The 13,203-nt window shown below is 37.2% G+C and overlaps 1 protein-coding gene across 1 annotated transcript in view; it reads left to right on the top strand.

Annotated features, from left to right (window-relative positions):
- CMTM4 (CKLF like MARVEL transmembrane domain containing 4) overlaps positions 1–13,167 on the top strand; it is a 33,396-nt gene extending 20,229 nt beyond the window's left edge. Inside the window, exons 3-4 of the mRNA XM_079988059.1 lie at positions 3,737–3,835; positions 4,808–13,167. Of these exons, the coding sequence (XP_079844185.1) occupies positions 3,737–3,835; positions 4,808–4,981 (273 nt within the window). The 3' untranslated portion in view covers positions 4,982–13,167. The remainder of the gene's footprint in view (positions 1–3,736; positions 3,836–4,807) is intronic.
- Positions 13,168–13,203: the final 36 nt, after the last annotated feature.

Below are 13,203 nucleotides of genomic sequence, written 5' to 3'. Positions count from 1 at the left end.
GGTTAATACTGGCTAAGAAACCTCTTGTCTCTGGAGACAGGCTGGGCTATTCAAGAGTGGGAGATAGCTGTCCTGCACTCAGGATAACCCTTTATTATTTTTTCTCTAATTCAGCGGAATTCCAGCAGTTGCTTTAGGGAAACAGAAGAGCAGGTTGGGGATAAGAAGTTCTGCCCATTAGTAGCTTTCACCACATACAAGAAAGAGAGATCTAAGATTTGTAAAGGAACATTTTTGTTCTTGTTTCTATATTGCTGGCAACTTGCCTCTGTATTGTTGTAGGCCTTCCTGCATAGGCCAGCACTGGAAGTCTGTCAAATGCTGTGGATGGACTGTATTCTACCCTTCTATTCTAATGGAACAGGAACATTCTTTATTTCTTTTATGAACTGGAAAACCTGCAAGCCCATGCAGTCTATTCGTAACAAGCCCCACAGGAATCTTATTCCTGGACACCAGAATGAGGCAGACAACTATATCATCTGCCTTTATTTTCAGCCAGTTGGTTTACTTACACTTTCCTCCAAAACCCGTGCTACATGTTAAACTTTTATGAATTTAACATATAAGAAATGAAACCCCACCGAACAGCCTAGAAATGTTATTTTCTCTGCAATAGCCAGAGTCTGCAAATTCTTCTACCACAACGAGAAGTTTTAAGTCGTGTAGCATCTTTCATTTCTGGGCCAAAGAAGTTATTGCTGCAGCCAGCTTCCACATTCCTTAGATCAGAAAATTGCTGTTTGGTCATTCCATTAGTTCAAAATGGCAAGTTGTGGGGAGGCTTGAATAGGGCATTCTCTCTCTCTCTCTCTCTCTCTCTCTCTCTCTCTCTCTCTCCAAAAACATCTGGCCAGAATATGGATGCCAGAGGGCATTCCCTTCATAAGTGGAAAAATGTTCCCTTGTTACCAAAATCACGTTACCAATAAATTGGAATTTATAATTGGCTTTTAATAGTTCAATTTCTTGACTTTAGCCATTAAAAATGTGCAGATAACATATCATAATATATTTAATCTTCACTAATGCTTGCACCTTCAGTCACTGTGAGGTAATGTAACATACGTTTTACATGAGGTCTATCTGAGCTAATCTTCCTTAGCAAGGTAACTTTTTAAAAATTAGTGTAACCATATACAGTAGATGGTTACATTTGATAGAATAATCCACAGAGCTTTTGTATAACAGATCAACAAGCAGTATCCTGGATATTTGTGGTTTTGTTTTTTCATTCCTGTATAAACTTTTCTGCCTGTCCTTCTTGGTAGACATTGGAACGAGACCAAATAATAATGTTGGTCTTTCTGAACTTAGCACAGTGAGTTCAGTTTCTGCATTGTCCAGAAAAGTTTCCTTTCCTTTTGTTTTGTATCACCTCAGAAAGCCCAGTCTTGTTTCGATAGCCAACACTCTGCCTGCCCGAGTAAAATAAACACATGAAGCCGCTGGATAGAAAGGCTCAGAGTCTGCAAACACTTGAAGAAATTGGCACTTAGGGAATTATTTTGTAATTTGGGGTTTAGGAGGCATTGCCTAGGTATCTGGCCAAAGTTTGCCCACTGGACTAATAAAATAAAATAAAATAAAATAAAATAAAATAACTCTTTCCATCCATAACTCTTTAGATGCTGCTTTCCTTTTGACTGGGGCAGCTAATAAGATTTCTTGAATGATGGAGCAAGATGACCTGAAATGATACAGAAAACTGCAGTTTTCATTAAATCAATTATGAATGAGATAAAGGATATTTGCAGTTTAGATTGATTTTGAATCTTCTCCTAGATTGTCCTGCAAACTCTTCTATCCTGGAACTATTTTACTAAAGAAATTGCTGTCTCAAAGCTGCTCTTATTTCAGCTGAATTGCTTTCATCTGTGCGGTGTGTGTGTGTGTGTGTGTGTGTGTTGTCTACAAGATTTCATAGTAAAGCCTGCACTGAGACATAATTTAGAATACCTCATCTCTTTTTAATTAACTGAACTGGTTTAGAAGAATTTTTAAGTATCATCTTTCTGAATAAGCCCCCGAAGTATTAAATTTCCATGGGGAATTAGTATTTGAGCAATAGTCCTCAACCCCTTAATGTGAGGTTGCACAATTCCAGTCCAGCTCCATTCATGCTATGTACAACAGGTTGAAGTTTTCTGGTAGACATCAGAACTGTTACTTTCCTTAAGTCCTTAAGTTCCTTAAGTGCCATAGTGTCAGGACATGGTCTGGGTAAAACTTGAAGCCAACATTCTGTGGGTTTGAATAAGCAATTTAAGCATGCCTGGAAGGAGGAAGGTGAGATGCTTGTATACATTGTTAAGGAGTTGCATTTACATGCTGTAGACAGAACTTTCTCTTCTTATTTGCTTGCTTGGGAATCAAATTGATTTGCACTGTTCTCAAGCCAGAACAGTAAGGCTCAAAGGCATAGTAGCCTTCAATAATGCAAACTTGATTCCTTGTTTCCCTTGTATGATTACATATTTTGCAGACAGAAAATTCTGTTTCAGTGAATGTACAAATTACACAAGTCTTCTACTTATTTGAGCATGAGATTGAGAATAGTGTTGTATTCGTTGCATTCTGCTTTCACCAGTTCACTATGTTGTTATTAACATATGTCCATACAACCCCAAAATCTCTGCATGTTGACCTACGGTAATTCACAGGTTTATGTTCAAGGAAATGACCAATTTGAACCCAAAACATATTTCTGCTATATTACAATTCACCATTTTGGTTTGCCTAAGCTAATAGTTGAGAACCCCTGGATTTAACTTTCTGAAGGAGTTTAAGTTGTTTATAAAACATTAGGCTGGGACAAAAGTAATATTGAAATTTGTATTTGTGATAGAGAGCATCCAAAATATAGTCTGTATCACTAACCAGAGCACCAAATTTGTTGGCAGTGGTAGAAACGGCATATGTAAATTATGATCTGTTTGAGTTTTATGTATTTTGTTTGTTTGTTTGTTTTTGTTATTTGCATGTTGGTAAGTCAATAAAATACCAAACAAGTTTTCTTTATGTCTGTAACTCCTCAGAATTATAATTATGCCCGTAGCAATATATTAATAGATGGTTTGGAAAGCTTTGAGCTTGAAACTATTTGAGTTTCTTTGCTAAGTAACAGCAAGTCAATGAAACTGAACTGCAGGAGTTTCTGAAAGCTTTGTTATGTTTCATGGAAAATAACACATTTAAATTTTTTTCTGTCACTGTGTGAAATGATATATTCATATATGTCAACACAGATCCTGTACCATGCAAATAAAAAGTCAACATGTAGTACATATATCCTGTATTATATAATGCAGTAGATGCATGTGGCAGACATGTGAGTTACTTTCTAATTTCCAGAGAGCTAGCAGTCAAAAAGAAATCTATATATACTCTATAGCTCGGTCCTGAACATTTTTGTGGCTTGAAGAAAGAACAGTAGTTTTGGTTGAATAGACATGTTGCACAAAGGTTCATCACTTGGAATGGAAGGAAGCTCTAAACAAATTACAGAAAGCTTTACTTGTTTTCTTAGCAGTTTCCCTCCCTGTTCATTACAGTGCCAGGCCCTAAACTATAGTGCAGTAATTATCTATTGGTGTATATAACATGTGTTATTCTGTATCATTACCTCTTTTGCATAAAGAATATATTGTGTGCAAACTGTTAAAATTGTTCTGTTTTCAACCAGTCACATAGACATTGTCACTGTGAAATAACTTGCCTAATTCTGTTTTAATAGGATTTGGTCAATACTGGACTCTGCACTTTTTTCTTTTTCATTGCATCTGTTGTACTTGCTGCTCTAAACCATAACAAAGGAGCAGAAATTGCAGCTGTGGTAAGAAACAATGTTAATTTATTTTCATTAGTTTATAGGAAAGATAACTGGTTAACTTGTATCCTTTTCACAGTGCTAAACAGCATTGCATGTTTTGCTCAACTTTCTTTTTCTGAAGATTCATCATTTCCTGCTTTTTTTTTTAAGTCAGCTTGCAAGCAGTGAGGAGGCTATTAATAGGATGTTAACTTTGACATGCTAGTCTAGTCAATAGTTTGCAACAGTGGTGAAACCTGCAACTCCAAGTAGACAGTGCAATGCCATAAATCACCAATATTGTCTAACAGTGTCCTATGCCCATCATCCCCATAAGTATATATGCAAATGGGTCTGTCCACTGCTGGCTCCTCCCAAGCCCACTGACATGCAGTTCTTGGCCTTCCACTCACCAGTTTCAGGGGCAAAATTTTGCTCTAGATAATAAAGGAAAACTCTCCACCCCCAAATGACAGTGTCTTGTAGCACCTTAAAGATTAACAAATCTATGATTGGATAATTTTTCATCAACTGCATGGGAAAGGCTTTTATTCTATCTAGCATGACACCAGCTCATCAATCATTTTCCAATGCTTAAATGACTGTCCTGTTGTTATAAGTGGAAGCAGTTGGGGTGTATGGATTCCTTAACTTAGGTCTCTAGAGAAGTCCTATTAGTAATTTTCAGGTGCTGTGCCTTATTGTCTTATCAATGGATCTCCCTTTATTAAAGGTACCAGCAAGACAGACAATTCCAAAAAGGCAAACAGTTAATTACCCAATCAACAAAATGAAGAGACTTAATATGTCTGGCTTGTTTTTAAAGAACTTTGAAGTAGCATGAAGGATAAATGTACGCTATGTAATTATAATTGAAGGTATAAGGTCAACACACATAAAAGCCAGCAATCGGCTGCAATATTTCTGTATAAAACTACTAAATTCTTAATCACTTCAATAAAATGTCATTCTTTTTCTTTTTTCTTTTTTGTTTAGATATTTGGTTTTCTGGCAACTGCAGTTTATGCTGTGAATTTATTTTTAGCTGTTAAAAATTGGAGAATTAACAGCCGACAACAAAACACAAGGCAGACCAGTGATTATATGCGTGCTCGGACAGAATCCAGAGAAGTGGATCATCGCCCAGAGATTCAGCGTCTGGATGGGTGAAAATCTCACACAAAATGGGATTTCCCAGAAGAAGAAAAATAAAAGCCTGCAGACTTTTTTTTTTAAAGAAAATAAATGTTCACTTTTATAGGAAAAGGAGGAGCATGTGGTGGCCGTGAGCATTTGCATGTACAAAGAGAGAGAGAGAGAGGACTTGAGAAATTATTGGCATGAAGGCCATAATTGCGGAACTTTTCAAATGAAGATACTTATCCATAAATGTGGTAAATGAAGAAAAGGATACATTAGAATGAAGAATTGTCTTGGTGCACAGTACTTTGAGTTAGCAGAGTCAGAGAGAAGATTGGTATTCAGTCTACATTCCCACCATCCAGTATAAATATGATAGTCAGAACTGGCAAAAGATTGTTCTTTTGAAAATGGAGTTTCCAACCGTAGACATAGTGCATCAGGGAAAGAGATAGCAATAACATAAATCAGGTATTGAGTTACACAGCCACTGTGTATGTTCCCTTAACTAGATTCCCCAATTAACTTTAGTTCTAACACTCCTACAGTTCCACTGTGTATCTATAACAGCCATTCACACCAGTTTGAGGATTGACTAGTGGAAAATAAGTTTTCTGCTAAACATAAAACACAACGCCCACTCCATTTGTGACCACAACCAGGTATGAACTGGGATGTAACACCTCAGTACACTACACATTGATTTCCTTTTCCACTTTACAAGGGAATAATGTGAAGTTGGTATTGAGCCTCTCTGTTCCTCTTCCATTCAACCATAGGAAAACCGATTGTGGTCAGGCTTGTTTTGTGTTGAGTTCATATCCATACTGCAATATTCCTAAAGCTATATACAGTGGTACCTCAGTTTTCGAATGTAATCCATTCCGGAAGACTGTTCGAGGTCTGAAATGTTTGAAAACCGAAAACTCAATAGCTGACCACTAGGCCTAAGGATCTTGCACTCAGCAGAAGCCACGTGGCATGTTTGACTTCCAAGGTGTGTTTGAAAACCAAAGCATTTATGGCGTTCGAAAACCGAAATGTTCATCAATAGAGATGTTCGAAAACCGTGGTACCACTGTAATTACATACCCTGAGAGTGTGTGTCTGACTTCAAATTTTGATTACCCAGATTGCTCTGCATTATTTTCTGAATTAGAATCTTTTTATGAATTTTGCTAAAGTTATCTGAATAGTAAGGTTTTTTAGGCATGAGAGCAGATCTACAAAATGTTTGAATAATTGTCCACAGATGAAGACTTATTTTGCCGAGTAGCATTTATGTGGTTCATTTAGTTTACATACCATTCTATATAATTCCGGTTTTCCCTCAATCTTCCCAGCAGTGTTTCATGGGGAAAGTAATGTACTCTGTGGGTAGGGGATTTGGAACCAGTCATTAGAATCTCTCTTTAGCTTCTTGCTTCATGCTTCTTGCATCTGTTGTTTAGGTCAGCCACAAAATGAGTATATGAAATCAGTAATTCTTCTCAATATGTTTCCATTATGATGATGAACAGTTATCAGTGGAGGTACACTTATTCCTGGGACAGTTGTGTATGCACCTTGAAAGCTAGGAAGTAGAATTGTGAATGTCTGTTGAATGTCACTGATTGTAGTGTGTGAGAGTCCCCATTTTTATATATGTTGACCATGTTGCATGATATTGGTGAGCCCTCTAATCTTCTGGATCCTAAAAGCATATTTAAGCCTTTAAGATCCTTTATTTTTCCTAACACTTGAAATAAATGTTAAAATAAAAGTAAAAATTAGTAAAAATAAAAGTAAAAATTGGGACTGTCCAAGGCTGTGTATGATCTCAACACCAGCTGCTGGGGTGAGATTCAGTATCCTAAGAATGCATTGATTTCCGTTTTTCAAAAAAGCTATTTTGAACTCCCTGAGGCGGTGGAGTTAAGCCTGAAAATTGTGGGCTGTCCCTGGAGTGGCTGGAGGGAAATCCAGTCCTCTGCATAGGTCCTGTTGTCAGCAGAAACAGTATAAGATATGCCAGTCACTTGACTTATTAGTCATGTGCAGAGCTATATTTTAGTAATAATCCCAGAACCTTTTGAAAGCATATAAACTTCTACTTTTTGAATGGGAACTTTATTTAAAGTTGTGTAATGCAAGAGTACTCTGCTTATTGCCATGGCTGATTTCCTCAAATAACAAGGGTATATTCTGATTTCTGCCCAATTTGTTAAAAATAAGAAAAAGAACTCAAGCTACCAGAAAACCATTTTTTTGTTCTAGTGGTATTTTTTGGGACCAAAGAATAGCTATACATTTTTAGATTGGAGACACATTTGTTATTTGAAAGGGATAGGTTTGGTGTGATGGTACATATTTAATATAAAAAGATTGTATATTTTATGGTATGCTTTGACAATATGCTCCAATGAAATGCAGGCATTCCTGAAGCACAGACTGCTTGGACACACATTTAAGAACATTTTTGTTCTGAATTTTCCCTGCAGTGTCCCTGATACTATGACGAGGCTTTCTTTTTAGGATTTTATTTGATTTTGGGGGGAAGAGAGGGGAGTATTAGACGCAGAAGCAGTGATCCCAATAATTATGCACATAGATCCATATTTTCAAGAAGTCCTTTGACCTTGCACTGCTTGAATAGCAAATCATCAAGCTGCTTGACAAACGGTTTTTGAAACTGAGTGGAGTTTCAAGAGCAATTTGTAATATGACCTGCTGGTGAGGTAGTCTGACATTAAGATCCCATTGGCAGTTTTCCTTTCCAGGATCACAACCTCTCCCCCTGCCTGCTTAATTTTTGCACCTCAGCGTGCCCCCTCCCCAGTTTTCTCTGTCTTTCTCAACTGCCAGACAAAGCCTCTGTTAGTGCCAGAGAAAAGAGCTTCCCCTTGGCAGGTCATAGCAGCATCTTCCCAACTCACATCCTCTTCCTAAGGTGATCCATTCAGACTCTGAGATGAAATTCTGCAAGGGCTGACATCCAAGTCACTGCTCAGCCCATGTGCCTCTTGCACACCTTAGCGACTTGGACTGCCATCACAGTGTGACGTCAGACCAGTACAAATATTATATAGAGAGATAGGAAAACGAGATGACAATGATAGCTGAAGAACTTGCAGGTAAAAACTGGACATTTTCTTTCAAGTTTGCAAACATTATTCAACTTGTTGCATTATTCTGAAAGTGCTTGCTTAAGGGCAAACTGATTCAGCTGCACAAGCCTTGTGCACTATGAGATTTGTTTGCTTGTTTTCATTTCCAGCCAAGTTTAGCTTAAGTTGAAAGGAAGTTTCTTAATGCCATGTGAGTCACAGTTCTGTTTGGGAGTGTGAGTATGATCTATACAAAGATGACTCTTGATTGAATGTTTACAGGATTTAAAGTTGTGGTAGAGAACAGGGATACTTGATATTGCCTTAGAGATCTAGTGTCCTTTTCATAGCCTATGTATGCTATCCAGCGAAGTCATATTGATAGCAGACCTGTTGAAATAAATGGATTTAAGTACATTTATTTCAGTGGGTATACTATGAGTATGACTAAATTCAGTATCACCACAACTTAAGATTTTAAGTAATAAAATGCAGCAAGCGACAGTGTCTGAGTGACTGTCATATGTATGTATATTCTAGTACAGCAATTTATTGTATTTTTCACTCCATTATGCATATGTGCTCACCTGTCCAGCTAAATGTTGTGATCTGTACGGTGCTGGGAGTATCCACTGATGTAAGAGATTAACCATGTATACCTTGATTAGCTCTCTGTAGATTCTATAGAGAATCAGATTTTGTGTTCCTTCCAAGATGGATTCATTTGCCCTAGTAGGAATGGTTCACTCCCTATTATGTTGTTTCAAAAGCATGACTGAACCTGTGTCCAAAACAAAATAATCCACTTTATAAAGTGTGATATTATTTGGAACCTGGTTTATGTGTATGTTAATCACTCATCTGGGATAGTGCCTGTCTTAATCTGTCCTGGAAGGGTGGCTGAATTCCTTTTAGTAGTTGATAGTATCTGAATAACTCTTTCGCACGCCTTTTGGAGCACATCAGTTGTTTCTCTCCCCTCGCCCCTGCTTTTACCCATTTTAAGTATGCATCATTTTAAACTTGGCAAAAGCAGTTTTTTATGCATAGTTTGTACAGTAGCCTTGATTCTTATATTTATATTATAGGACTTTGTGATTTCAATATTGAGTTAATTTCTTCCCTATGATTTTCATGGAAAGTTAGTCAATCTGTTTTAAAGCTTGCTGTCAGCCTTTGTTTTGTAGTTAATTATGAAGACGTAAGTACCCAAGGCAACATGTAGATATTTTTGGAGTTTAAACTTCTATAGTTAGGGCTGGTCCCTACAGCTGTGCTACTATCCTCTAGGTGAAAAGCAAAAGGGTGGGATCTACTTTTAAAAAAACAGCTGCAGATGATTTTGTAAAATACAGTACACCGCTGTTGCAGTTCAATTCATTTTTTAAAAAATATTTATTAAGATTTTTTAATACAAAAATGCAAAAGTAATAAACAATATAACATATATCATAACGTATTGTCAAAACTTCTTTGGACTCCCTCACGTCTCCCGCTCCCACTTGCATCATTACAAAACTTTTTCCAGCAATTTATCAACTTATTTACATTCTTAAGTCTTATTCATTTAGTTTAATCTGATAATTCTCCAAACATCTAATTTAGTGGTGCTCAATTGTTTATGATCTGGCATCCTTCTTAACATTCAACCAAATTACAGTGTTTTTGTAAATAAATCCTGAATTTCTTCCAGTCTTCTTCAACCCTCTCCTCTCCCAGGTCTCGGATTCTGCCGGTCATCTCTGCCAATTCCACATAGTCTATCAGTTGCATCTGCCATTCTTCCAGTGTGGGTAGATCTTGGGTTTTCCAATGCTTAGCGATGAGTATCCTTGCTGCCGTTGTTGCATACAGGAAAAAAGTTCTGTCCTTCTCTATCACCCTCTGGCCGACAATACCCAGGAGGAAGGCCTCTGGTTTCTTAGGGAAAGTATACTTAAATACCTTTTTCAACTCATTATATATCATTTCCCAGAAGGCCTTCACTCTAGGGCACGTCCACCAGAGGTGAAAGAATGTTCCTTCATTCCCTTTACACTTCCAGCATTTGTTGTCAGACAAATGGTATATTTTGGCAAGTTTAACTGGGGTCATGTACCATCTATATATCATTTTCATTACATTTTCCTTCAAAGCATTACATGCAGTGAAGTTCAACCCAGTGCGCTATTGCAGTTCAATTCAAATGTCTTGAGAGGCACAGAAATAGATGGTTTGAAGGAAATATCTGATTCCTTTTTTCTATACATTCCACCGATCTTTTACTCTGGAGTTGTCCTGTTCAAGAGTGCAAGGCTGTTCTGAAGCAAAAGACTTAGATTGTAACTTTTTAAAATGTCCTTCACTTGCATAGATGTAATATGAAATCTCTCAATTCTTGAAGTGGGCCTTTTGGTAAGACAGGAGTCATGAGCTCTGCCAACAAGCCATGTTTAATGTGGCTTAGGCTGCAATCATATACCTACGGACATGGGCGTAAGCTCCATTTAACTCAGTGAGACACTTTTGAGTACACATGTTTATAGCTTGAATTGTCTATTATGGGGAGGCTAATCACTTTTGTGTGCCACAGACACTTTCTATTGCCGTCTGAGGACTTATTTGTCTACACATTTCAGTAAAACTAGATGGAGCCTGACACTTCCAGGGCCAGTAGACACTATAACATCTTAGTTTTCATTGTTGCCTTTCAATACTTTCTTCATTTGTCCAGTGTTTCAGACTTGAATGTGTATTGGTATTTCCCTTGTTGCATGTTATGAACACCTAGGGCACTCCTGCACTGCCGTTAGTGCACATTTTGGTGAAAGTTTGCAGGGGGAGAATACATATATTTGTTATCAGATTTAGTGACTCTTGGATAGCTCCCATTCACCTAGACACCCTGGAATAATTGATGCACTTAAGTTGTCTTCTGTGGACAAATTTCGCATCTGCATTATTGCGGATGGAACCTATTTGTATATATTGAAGTTTAAGTAACTGATATACCAATATTGAAAAGGTAAACTGTATATTTATTATTCATAGTATCATCCCAGTTTGGATTAGAGACGTTGACACTTGTTATGCCTTTTCATATCTGTTGACACAGTCTCACCTAGGGTGCCTTTGTGTGCGCGTGTGTGTGCGTGCTCAGTCAAATTAAGATCCTACACACAAACACTATTTTTGTAACCATGAATGGCTCATAAATTGTAGTTTCTGTAAGCTTCTGTTAAATACCAGCCTTAATGAAATAACAAGGCTTCTTTTTGGAATATGCACTTAAGTACTCTGCTTTCCAGTTGGACTTGAAAGGTATGCTCCAATTGTGCTGTCATGTCCAAAATAAAGTTTTTTTTAAGGAAGTATAGGTGCTTTGAAGACCCCAATTAATCTACGTAGAAAGTAAAATTGGTTAGTGGTGGAACCAATTTGAAATTGGCAGTAAAGGATTGATACCCAGTTTATGCGCCAACCCAAGGCAGTACATTGAAAGTAGCACTAGTGGGTGAACTGGTCATTTTCTCTCCTTCTAAAGCAGTTTCAAATATGTAGTAAGGTTGCATTTCCACACACCTTGCTTTTTAAGGGACTGCCTATGAAATCCAGTAAACTTGAGCTAGACATGCAAATTCAAACCCCAAGTAATGGCACTCTGTGTCTCAGTTCCCCTCCCATTGACTGATGCTGTGTTCCAGCAGACCTGTTTCACAAACCAAAACTCTGGTGACCAAAAACATTGTTGCATTTTGTGATATTTCTTGTTCAGTATGAGATTTGTGACCATAGAAACCTGTGTTTTGGAACTCAAAATTTTAGTTTGCTTTCAAATATTAAGTTATCTAGTATGTGAAATACTCTTTGTTTTAAAATCAGAAAGTTGCTATTAACTTTTTGCTTATAAATGTTTAATTTAATGCAAATTGTGGGCTTCTCAAATGGTTGCAGAAGAATCTTTTGGTTAACTCAAGAGTTAACTTTTTGAATCGGTCAATTCCTGAATTAGGTAGAATGGATCCAGTTTTCTTTTTGGTAGCATGCAGCTGCCCTTAATTCTCTTGATTTATTGGGTACTGTGAAATAACTCAGACATTCCAGCTAAGTACAGAAGAGAGTTAAGAGAACCCATTGCTTGGTATACAGCACACTAAACACTCTTGGAAGCAAGTCCCAAGGATTTAAATGTTCTTACTTCCAAATAACTGTGGTTAGTCATGTGCCTAGAGTACAATACCAAGCACACTCTGAACAAACAATAATAATTGAAATGCTTGGGACTTAACTTACAGTAAATGTGCTTAAGAACAGAGGTTAGAAAGTTGCTCCAGTTGCCATCTTGTTGCAGTCACTACAGGCTTTGCTGTAGACTTCAGAAGAAAGTGGCTTTCATCCTACCTAGGCCTTCAATGTTTTATTCTGACATGTAGATCAGTCAGTTTCCTTAGATGCTTTCACTGCAAATCACAGCACCTTTACACTAACAAAAGAGATTTGCACCATAATTATATTACTTTGCTCTGCATTCAGATGACGACTTCTGCCTTCCTGGTTTAGCAGCAAAAAATATTTAACTTGGGTATGCAGGAAGCTTTCCTGTGCACAGACCCCCTTTCGTTCCATATGTGCAGAATCCTATATGTGCTGTGAAACCTTTCCAAAATTTAGTTCAACTGGTCCTGATAGCATTATGGAGACAAGTGATAGCTATATGCCATGCACTTCCTTTTAATTTGCAATATTAGTATACATTTTATAAATTTCAAGATGGATTGTAGTAATGATTTTTTTACTTTTCTTGATACTGAATGCAATCACTAAAGCGCTGCTTGATCTTGTCCGTTTTAAAATTTATTCTTAAGTGGTGTACTTCTGTAAGTTTTGCTTTGTATATTGGCATGATTTTTTATTGGTAATTTACAGTTTAATGTGGCTGTCTTGTTTTGATCAATGCTAATATTTCCTCTGTTCTTTTTGATACACCAAGATACTGAGCTCTACAAAAAATAATCTCATGGTACATGTCTGTTTTCATAGTGGTTTTTAAAAATCTGTATTTTTGTATGTAGAGAAAACCATAGGTTTTCTGAATCCTAATCTTGTATGAAATCATCGTAAAGGATTTGTTTAATAAATGGATAGGAGCAACTTGTGCCATCCTTTGTCTTATTCCTCAAATGACAT

Source organism: Podarcis cretensis (assembly GCF_951804945.1).
Source record: "Podarcis cretensis genome assembly, chromosome: 8".
NCBI classification, from domain to species: domain Eukaryota; kingdom Metazoa; phylum Chordata; class Lepidosauria; order Squamata; family Lacertidae; genus Podarcis; species Podarcis cretensis.
The sequence above is the reverse complement of the archived record's forward strand: the minus strand, read 5'-3'. Positions and strand labels throughout refer to the sequence as shown.